The 11381-nt window shown below is 34.3% G+C and overlaps 1 protein-coding gene across 1 annotated transcript; it reads left to right on the top strand.

Moving 5' to 3' along the window:
* Window positions 1-174: 174 nt before the first annotated feature.
* Window positions 175-11127, top strand: LOC117338802 (putative cytochrome P450 120). Its single transcript, XM_033900150.1, is given in 12 exon segments — window positions 175-445; window positions 1268-1345; window positions 2510-2594; window positions 3494-3529; window positions 5659-5795; window positions 7111-7187; window positions 7516-7551; window positions 7553-7723; window positions 9137-9247; window positions 9405-9532; window positions 10312-10399; window positions 10873-11127. Coding segments are annotated over 12 exon segments (1269 nt in total). The 5' UTR covers window positions 175-255; the 3' UTR covers window positions 11005-11127.
* Window positions 11128-11381: the final 254 nt, after the last annotated feature.

Raw genomic sequence — 11381 nt, 5'->3', positions numbered from 1 at the left:
GATATACAGGACATGTATGCACCAGCTGGGTAGGTAATATAAAAACAAACTTGATTGATTTGTTAAGGTAGATTAAAAACGTGTATGATAATCTATATATATACTCAACAGCTGTTGTATAACTTCTATAAAACTTAGGTTTAATCAGATGAAATTACTTTTTACATTGGACAGCATTTATACTCAATGGGTGACGGTTGAACACAAAGACTACAAACTTAAACAGCAAGTTTCAGTTGTTGAAGTCCAGTCACCATGGCGACTATTCCAGGATCTGTCGGTCTGCCAGTTTTAGGAGACAAATCATATGAGTTCTACAAGGATCCAATTAAGTTCTGTCAGAAGAACATGAGCAGTCACAAAACTCGTCTTTTCTACACTAGATTTCTCAACAAACCAACAGCATTCCTCTGCAGCAACAAGGCTGTTCATGAATTACTCGCAGGTAAACCTTTAATCATAGTACTTTCTTCATGATCATATACCAAGAAATTTACTGTATATGTCAGTTTTGTATGCCCTTCGGTTTAAAAAAAAACAAGCAAAATACCAAATCTTGTTAAAAATTTCTTAATGGAACTCCCAAAAAATAATTGAATCGATCACCTACAGGCAGTGTGCAGTGAACATAAATTAGGTCACTGTGACTTTAACTTCGAGTTGACCTGAGGTAAGTTAACAATGTATGTGCATTTAATTTTCAAGGGAGACTTATAATTAGCTTCCGGGCAAGAGCTTTTTTAATTGTTTAATATATTTATGACACTGAGTTAAATTTTAAACTTCATGATCCATTAGGCAATGTGAAAAATGTTAGATAATTGTATGTGAGATTGACTCTTGATGAAGCCAGGTGTAAGATAGTTTGTGAAGACATTGATTACTTGCCTCAGAGCAAGAATAGTGTGGTCGATATGGAAAGGCCTTAAAAATAGGTACCTGGTACACTTCTGGTTTGTTTCCACCAAGTCTACCAACCCTATATCTTTGTGCACTGAATTTGTTTTGGCCATGCATATTTATGGAAAACTGTTTTGAAGATTCCTGTTTTAACTACAGTATATGATCAATATTATAACAAACAAAAAATCTAACCTACCCTATTTCTTTCTGACTCGTAAATGGATATTATTCCACTAGGCTCTTACTGATATGTCAATATGTACTGTACTTATGCCTGTTTGTATGGATGTTCTCTCCAATAACTATTTATCGTATAAGCAATGTGGATTTATGTGAGAAAAGTGGAATGTTTCACTATTTGCAGACCACAGTGATTCTATAGAACTGGGATACAAGGCCTTCATGGGAGAGATCTTTGGTGACAACATTCTGTTTTCTGATGGTAGGTAGTTATAGAAGTGACAGCAATTCAGAGTTTGTATATTAATATTATACACAATAATGATTGTAAAGATTTATGATAATTTTATGTTACCTTAATTGTTGGTTTGCAGGGAAATGTAATGTAACACTTTTTGCTGCATATATTTAGCTCTCATTTTTAGCTCACAGGGAGGGGGCCAAACAGAGGAAATTGAGGCAATTCCTTTAAATCGCTACTTGTCATAAAGTTGTCAATGGATTTGAACTTAATTTAGTCGGAAACATCCTTAGGGGCAAGGGAACAGTTTTCTATAAACGGTGACGCTGACCCCCCAGGGGCCAGAGGGGCAGGGCCCAATAGAGGAAATAGAGTAATTCCTTTAAATCACTACTAGTCATAAAATTATGAATGGATTTGAACTTAATTTGGTCAGAAACATCCTTGGGGGAAGGGAACAAATTTTGCATTAATGACCATTCTGACCCCCAAGGGGCCAGAGGGGCGGGTCCAAATAGTGGAAATAGAGGTAATTTCTTTTAATCGCTACTAGTCATAAAGTTATGAATATATTATGGTCAGAAACATCCTAGGGAGAAGGGAAACAGATTTTGCGTAAACGGTGACGCTGACCCCCAAGGGGCTGAAGGGGCGGGGGCCAATAGGGGAAATATAGGTAATTCCTTTAAATCGCTACTTGTCATAAAGTTATGAATGGATTTGAACCCAGAAGCAACCTTGGGGAAAGGGGATCAGATTTTGCATAAATGGTTGCTGTGACCCTCCATCCCATAACCATGTATAGCATCGCTGGATGTTAAGGGATAAACACAATTCCTATGTAAAAATAGGCCCAAGGGTCTTTCCCCACCCTAAGGGACTTAGTTTCTTTAAACACAAACATGTTGTAAAAACAATCCCTGGGGTCTTTTCACACCCTTCGAGAGTCTGTGCTTCGATGTTTCTTGAAAGCAGTTAGAATCCCACACTAAAACCATATATAGCATTGTTCGAGATTGACAAATAGAGCTGCGTTTTAACGAATTGAACATGAACATTATTTTGACATTTGGTAAAATCCAACCAGGTAAGTGATACAGGCCCCATGGGTATCTTGTTTCTAAACTCTTCAGTTTCTAAAGAACGTGTACATTGTTATTTACTCCATTTTTGTGTGTCGTATAGGAGAGGATGCCAGAAAACTTCGGAGTTCCCTTAAACAGCTTTTCACTCTTGAATCAGTTGATACTTACCAGTTAACAATAGACAGGTAAGACTGTCATCTCTACTTGCTTACCACTATACAGGTAATTCAGTATTTAGATAATTCAGTAGTGTCAATAGGTCTGGCCACGTTTACAGGAGTATTATGGTATATAGTATTGTCCCTCTGTTCTGCATACATTTTTAGTTTTTGCCAGAGACCTCCTCTCTCTGTTTAATGATGAACCAATCTGTTGATGCTGTTTGAAACTTTGTTAATTCATAATCATGTACATGTATACATATACATATATATATGTAATATACATATATGTAGTTCAGTTTTTCAGAGTAAACTTTTTGAAGGAATATTTTTGAAAGAATTATTCCCCTTCAATTTTCAGTATTTTAACCTAGTGCGAATATCTCCTGTCTCCTTTGAAACTTTATATGCTTTATCATCATGATATGTGTTTGGAAGATTACCATGCACATGTATACCCGAATATCTGTATATCTAAATATAAATTGTGTCTGGAAATCATCTGACTTAGTTATACACCAATCTATATAATAAAACTTTGTAGATTTGATATGATGACTTATTATATAGTTATTGTTTCATAAATGCATTTTGAAGCAAGAATATAAGTCCCTCTGGCATTACGTGGCAGCATACTGATACAGCAGAGATGTAATAATAGATAATACAGTTCTGGTTACAGGCAGTGGTTAAACACTTGTTTGAACTGTAAGTTATAAATTAATGTTTTATTGTGATATTTAATTCTGTCATATTTATTTCCAAGAGAGTCTCTAAAAGTTGTAATCATGCATTACAGCCAGCAGTTCCAATTTTATGGACATTTTAGATTTTTTTCTGTAAAACTTTGAAGTGAAAAAAATAACATATCTGGTAGCATTGAAATACATGTACATGTAATTTGATTTTTCTCTCTTTTACAGTGTTGTAGATAAAGCTGTTTCGACCATCAACCCAGAGTATGTATACACTCTATGACATATGAAACACCACAATATTAAATTAAATAATAATTATTACAATGTTACAATTAATATGTTAATAATTTTTCAACTACAAGTTATCTTTTTGTTGTGGCTGACTGACCATGTACCTAGATATTTTCCTCCACAAGCAATATTGTATATCAGCGAATGTTGGTATGCACTGAATAGTGTGTAAATTCATAACAATAAGAAAAATCCCAGCAAAACTATGAATAAAAAAAGGTTTTATTAGCCCAGTCTTCATGAGATATGGGCAATTTCAAATTGCCCTACATCCATCGCCATGATCCATTCATAACAATCCTTGTTATCACTATTTCTGAGAAGTGTTGATGGGATCTTTTTCAAACTTGGCCCCTTGGTCCCTTGCAATTGTTGTGTGGGGTCGTGGTGGCTGAGTGGTTAAGGTCTGGTTAAGGTGTCTCAACACTTTATCACTACGTAGCCCTCTACCTCTGGGTTGCGAGTTCGAAACCTACGTGGGGCAGTTGCCAGGTACTGAACGTAGGCCGGTGGTTTTTCTCCGGGTACTCTGGCTTTCCTCGAACTCCATCTCCAAAATCTGGCACATCTTTAAATGACCCAGGCTGTTAATAGGACATTACACAAAACAAACAACCCTTGTTGTGTCCATTAAATTTTGAGTCTGATCAGAAAACAAAATGACTGACAAACAGCCATCTTTGATTTTGACGGTAGAAACTTGTAAACACTTTTTCTTGAAAAGTACTTGAGAGGTATTTCACAAATTCCACATGTAGGATTTCCTTGGTCCCTATGGTTGTGCCCATTCAATTTTGTTATTTGATTAGCCCAAAATTATTATAATAATTATAAAATATCTTATTACAACCATTATGATACATCTCAGATCTGGCCATGTGTTAAAAACTGTTAATCTATATTACATCAATTTACACTCCATGACGTTGATAAAACCTTGTATTGGACACTCCTGCAAGTGTATAGAGACGTTACATAATTTAAGCGTATCAGATTTGTCAAATCACATGTCCGTCAAATTTTCAGGGAGGGAAATACATGTTTTATCAACGATGCATTATTTTTGACGCTATGGTGAATATTATCGAAAAAGATGCAACTGAAATGGTATAGGATCATGCCATATGAACTCTGGCTTTATACCAAAATGTAATTTAGCTTTGCTGATGGAGCAAGAATAACCAATATTGGCTAGAGGCCTCAGTAGATATTGGTTATCTGAACTCCATAAATCATCAAATCAATCGAAAGAAAGTGCCATAATTGTTTATGAAGCTAATTTATAATTAGATGAAAAGTGTAATGACTCTGAGGCTAATGTTTGTGTGATTACTGTGTAATTATTACGCATTTCTTCAAGAATTCATCAAATCTGTAAGTATATTATTATATATGTATATGTGTTTCCTGCACCTGAGGTCGATGAGGTTTTCCTTTTTCTTTTATTTCTGTACCTCTGGTCAGTGGGTGGGGCTGTCGGTGATATGGAATACGGGTAACTGTAACATTGCATGCTTTTCAGTTTCTGAACACAAAAGTTAAACACTTCAACAAATGATCAGATAATTTTAATGATTTTACTAACTACAGTTTATTTCTAATGTTGACAAAGAATTTCATTGTTTTTGTTTTTTTCTTTAGGGATCTAACAAAACATGTTTTCCTGTATTTAATATATGCTATCTATGTTAGTATCATGCAGCTGTTAACTTGAACTTGAAGAAATATGGGAGACATCAAATTATTTTGAAATTAATTGAATAAAAACAATATGTATTGGACTTTAAATTTTCAAGTCTTCCTTATCATACCATATCTATCACAAATAAGACCCCAGCCTTCACCCCATCCCCACCACCATCCCAGGGAGAATATGATTGTCCACAAAAGGGAGGGACATATATAGTTATGGTCACATTAAACAGAAATCTGTTTGAGAGGAGAAACAGGTTTGCTTGTAGCCCACAAATCTTATAAATAAAATTTAGAATTGTATTTAAAACCAGGGGGAGACAATTTAGTATTGGAAATCAGCTGAGCACTTAACAAAAATCTCAGGGGCTATTGGCTAGTAACCAGGAATGTACCTCTGTTCTCAGGGAACCAACATGTATTTATTCACTGATGAAGAAAATCTGTACAGAAATTTGTCTGAGCTTGTTTCTGGGACTAAACTTCAGTGATGCCACCCAGACAGCTGACACCATTGTTGCCTTGACAACTACACACTGGCATGGTATGTATATACTCAGAAGTCTTATTTACTCTGTATATAGAAAGTGTTATGCCTACATGTACTGAATGTTAATTCTAAGATTAATCCATAAAGTACATGTACACAAATTTAAAGAGCTCAATAAATGTTTTTAGGTCATCTAACTGAAGGGTCAGGATGACCTATAGTACTTTGTATGTTGTCGTGCGCCATGCTTAAACTTTTCACATTCTAAACTTCTTCTCAAGTTCTACTGGTGGGATTGAGCTGACACTTGCCTGAAATGATCCTGAGATGATCCTAACCAAGTGTTGTTACTTTTTGGATAAGTCCGAAATCTAAAATGGCCGCCATGGCAGCCATCTTGAAAAACACACTTTAAACTTCTCCTCCAGGTCCACTTGTTTCATTGAACTGGAAATTGGTGAGGATGTAAGGAAGGGGAGCTAATAAAGTGTTGTTATTTTTTAGCATTGAAAAAAACATGGCAGCCATGGTTTCTATTTTGTAACATGATTGTGAAATCAGCATTTGGAAATCCAAGATGGCTGCCATGGCCAACATTGCCACCATGCTTTCTACTGAATAGTAGAAGGGTCTTTAGAGTTTGATGACTGTTAAGGCCTATGAGCCTCTTGTTATGTATTAAATCAATTCTTGTAATATAGGGGGGGTAATGATTTATAAATATGCACTCAAAGTTGTGATTTCTCATTATTAATCATTATTAAATATTTTCTTGAAAAATTATGAGTTTTTGCTGAGATCACTAAATGTTTGTGAGGTATGTATTTCAGTAGTCTTATAAAATGAATCCTGCTTACCTGTCGACATGTCCTGTAAAATTTTTGGTCTGTAAAATATATAATCCAAACAAGGGAATATCACAAATTAATTTCCCATTAACTAATCAAACATAGTTCTCCTGATTTCATTTCTATTGGATTTTGAAAGATTTTTTTTTAAATTGACCTTTTTTCACTGTGTCGGTCTCTGAGATTACTCTGGCCAATTTCCACCTTTTCTGTCTCTGATTTTGAGATCACTCTGACCAATTTTCATTATTTCTGTCTCTGATTTTGAATTCACTTGTACCAATTTTAACCATTTCTGTCTGATTGAGATCACTCTGACCAATTTTACTTATTTCTGTCTGATTTTGGTATCTCTGACCAATTTTCACCATTTCCGTCTGATTTTGAATATTGGAACACAGTATTTTTCTATTGATTCCAATATTTTACCTTAATTCATAGTGTTAGTCAAAATGAACAAACGTTATTAACACTGTGAAGTTTGTATAAAGATGTGACTGATACAGCATGTTTTTGTACAGGTATCATTTCAGTGCCTTTACCCCTCAAACTGCCAATGACAAATGGCTCCACCTATTGTCAAGCTCTACATGCAAAGGTAGGTAAATAACAAACTGGTTTAAAACATCATCATATATCAAAACAGGATAGGAATATTAGAATCAGAAGTCAGATGTGAATGTTTTGGGGTACACAGCCAACTTTGTATTATAACATTATTTAAAGGATGATAAAATATGATACCAGCCTTTAACAATACTACATATGTATTACTTTTTTAAACAGGATAGAAATATAGGTAAAAATACAAAACACAGAGACATATTTGCACAATATTGACACTCTTCTGTGTAAGAATCTCCCCTTTTTCATTATTGTATGATCCAGTTAGATAATAAACTTTATATTTCTAAACTTTTATTCAGGATTCGCTTTTGAAGATAATAATCTCAAAGCGAGTGGGAAAACTCTGGAAAATTTACAAAGAATGTTGAAGATGCCGCTTCTACCAGCACAGATGGCCCTCGTGAAGTCTTCATCAACAACCATCTTCTATTATTCACCTCAGCACTAGTACCAAAGGCCTTGTCTTCTCTGCTTACATCTCTTATCATGGAGGTGGGAAAGCAAGAGGTATGTATTTTGCACAAAACGCTTGGACTGATTCTGCATTTGCTTATTGGCATGCAATCATTGGTTTGCAGGCCATGCAAAGGTCAAGTGTTATCATAATACGACTTTTACACTTGATAAAACAGAATTTTGAATCAAGGTACACAATTACTAAGAGCATCATAGGAAAGTTCTCTCAAATGTTTTAAGCTTATATTACCTGGTCCGAAAGGACCGGTGAGCTTATGCCATGGTGTGTCATCTGTCCGTCAACATTTCCTTTAAATGCCCTACTAGTCCTGAACGCCAAAATGGATTTTGAAGAAAATTTGGTTTGGAGAATTATTGGGCAAAGGGGATCAAACATTATTAATGGAAGATGTGGCTCCCCTGGGGCTGGAAGTGTGGGGCCCAATATGGGAAATTGAAGTAAGTCCTTAAAATCCCTACCTACAATGCCTGAATACATTTTAATGAAATTTGTTCCGGAGCATTATTGACCAAATGAGATCTAATGTTGTGTTTTATAAATGAAGGATATGGCACTCTTGGGGTTTGAGAAAGGGGGCCCAATAGGAGAAATATAGGGAAGGATTTAGAAACCTTTCACTTTTTCAAGAATGACAGGATTTGGTCCATCTGTAGTTTGAACCATTACTTGGAGAGGCAGTCCAAAATATTTTTGAAATATAACAGTATTTGCTATAATTACTGAAATATCCAGGCGAGCGTTGCAGGCACTCTTGGCTTCTTGTTTTGTATAATCATGTAATAAGTTCTAGTGAATTGTTACAGTTTTATCTCACAAAACATTGAATTTGTTTAACTCAAATTCTTACTTCTACCCATTCTTTGGCAGTAGAATATATAATATACCTAGAGAACGTAGATACTGTAAAGAGTGCAACTCTCCCTCGTAAGTAGAGGACAAATTTCATTTTTGATTGATACTTACAGTAGATATGTCCTAAATTCCAAACCTCTGATCCTTTTCATTTAAAAGTTATTTAATAAAGTTAAAAACATCCATGCTTAAAGATGTGAGTTATTTAGTGTTGAAGGTGTTAAAGAATGGTATCTTCTAGAAAAATTCATTTTTGAGTATCAGAATGGAATATTAATGCACATTGTCCATGATATCTATGTACATGTATTGTATACTGCAAACTTGAATCTTGAAGAAAGCATTAATGTAATCAAATCGTGCCAAAAGTATTTTTACCAGGTATTTAATACATAACTTACTGTTTTGAAACATTTTACTGGATATTGATTATAATGAATCTTAACAAAAGATGTTCAATTTCAATGTATACTGATAAGATGTCACTCAGAGTTTTCTTGTTTTCCACTATTCAATGATGTTTAAGGATACTGGACAATTGTGAACACCATTTATTCCTTCTTACTGGGTCAACTGTGTGTTTTAAATAGGGGGATTTACAGGAGAAGCTTCTAAGTGACCCAGCTATGATGGATGCTGTACTGTTAGAAGTGCAAAGACTTTACCCGCCATTCCTTGGTGGACGTAGAATTGTCAAGAAGGTGAATATCTTTTTATTCGTAGATTGTTGATTTTGAGATATTGATAATTTATCACATGGAAGGTAGGGCCCTCATATATGTCATAATTTTGTCACAATATATGTTATGACATCATTTACATGTACATTGTATATTCATGTGTAGGTTTTTTTTTCAGGATGTAGTGTTAGGAGGATATAAAATTCCTGCCGGACATTCCATTATGTATGTCACTCAGGCTGCCCACAGAGACCCTGAGGCATTTGAAGACCCAGACACATTCAACCCACACCGCTGGATTAACTGGTAACTTCAATCTACCAACTATGACTGCAAATGTCAATCAATGTAGTATTGATGTTAATGATTCTACAATATGTAATTTTCATTATTTCTATTCATAAATCGATATTGATAACCTATAACTTTATATTTAATGAAATTTTTACTACATATATTCCTATATTAAGAAGAAAATAAAACTAGTTTTGAACAAAAATAATTGAATCAAAATCTAGATGGTAATTCTTTCTATGTTACAGAAACATCTAACATCGCATAAGGGGTCACGTCAGGATGACCTTTTGGATTAACCAATCAAATTACTACTTACAGAATCTTGGAAGTGAATTCTGTATGTCCGAAATGGCATGACTAGATCTAGAGTGCATGGCTTGCATAATCTGTCAATCTGTATCAAGTCATTTCATCCAACGAAGCTTATAGCTATATACATGTTGTACTGAAATGGTTAGCTTCAGATGCATGATGTGACATATGAGTGTGGTCGATGACATCGAAAAATTGTCAATTGAACCTGAAAGTGAAATATTAAGGTAACAAATGTCATCCTGATGTGACCCCTGATGCGATGTTGTTAGATGTCCATGTAACATAGTGAGAATGAATATCTACATTTTCATTAGATTGGAACAAAAACTAAATAGTTATATAATTATAATACACCTAAAGCTGAAGGGTACTGTGTATAATGCACATTTTATTATGTTGAAACATTCCCAGTAAGTACTTAGCCTTCAAATATATTTCATATATATATGTTAAATACATTTTTTATGTTACAGTTCTCCAGCAGAGAAGGAGAAGCTATTTTGCTTTGGAGCAGGTGCTCGTAGCTGTATAGGACAGCACCTGGTGGGGAAAATTCTTCAGGTCAGCGTTACAAATTGTCTGTTCAAATGCAGAGGGAATTGGTTGTTTATATGTTGAATTAAATGTTTCTGTCATAATGTCAAGGTAATCAGGGTCAGATAGGGGACAAAATTGAAATATAAGGCCTATAAACATACAGGATGGTAAATATCAGACAAAAATGTACATGTAACACAGTTCAAATGAAATTAATACAGAAATAATTTCATATAATTGATCTCTTTATTTAATATTTTCAATACTCTTTCTTCATATATTGACAGTTCATGACACATTGTGATATCACAATAGTAATGTTTTCCTTGTCCGATACATAATTTGTTACATAGAATGGAAATTGTAATGTAGCATTTCTGAAGGCATTAGTTTTATGAAATCTGTAGAAAACTTATTAAACAGGTTTAAACCATTATAACACTTAGATATGTTATTATTTTCAGGTTTTCGATTTAATTCTTTCTTTTTTGTTACAGACAATCCTAGTACGTCTCCTGTGTTCCTGGAAATTCAAGCTCCTTGGAAATCAAGATTTTAGTCACAAATGGCTCCCAGTTTCTAAACCAAAACAGGACGTCAAAGTTCAGTTCTCTAGTCGCAATGCTTAGTAGGTGGACCACTACTGTGATTTGTTTACAGACAGATGATATTTTTGTATTTTTTGTGATACTGAAATTTTATTATAAGTTAAATCAACTATATATATATATGCATTTTTCTTCTTGATCTGAATATTTCTTTTCATAACTCTCATCAAATCTTTTTCTGATTTTTTTTTTTTTTTATTTATTTTTTTTTTTTTGGGGGGGGGGGGAGAGGGGGAGATATGATGGATAATCTAAAAAGTTGTTAACAGGATTTAACTGATTAATTTGATAGAATTGAGAATGAATGATACAGTCCTCGTATCTTTTCTACAAATTGTTCTTAAAAATATGTAAGCTGAGACAGGTAACATAAACTTGAACTAAACATTAAGGATGAA

Source organism: Pecten maximus, chromosome 12 (genome assembly GCF_902652985.1).
Source record: "Pecten maximus chromosome 12, xPecMax1.1, whole genome shotgun sequence".
Taxonomy (NCBI): domain Eukaryota; kingdom Metazoa; phylum Mollusca; class Bivalvia; order Pectinida; family Pectinidae; genus Pecten; species Pecten maximus.
The sequence above is the reverse complement of the archived record's forward strand: the minus strand, read 5'-3'. Positions and strand labels throughout refer to the sequence as shown.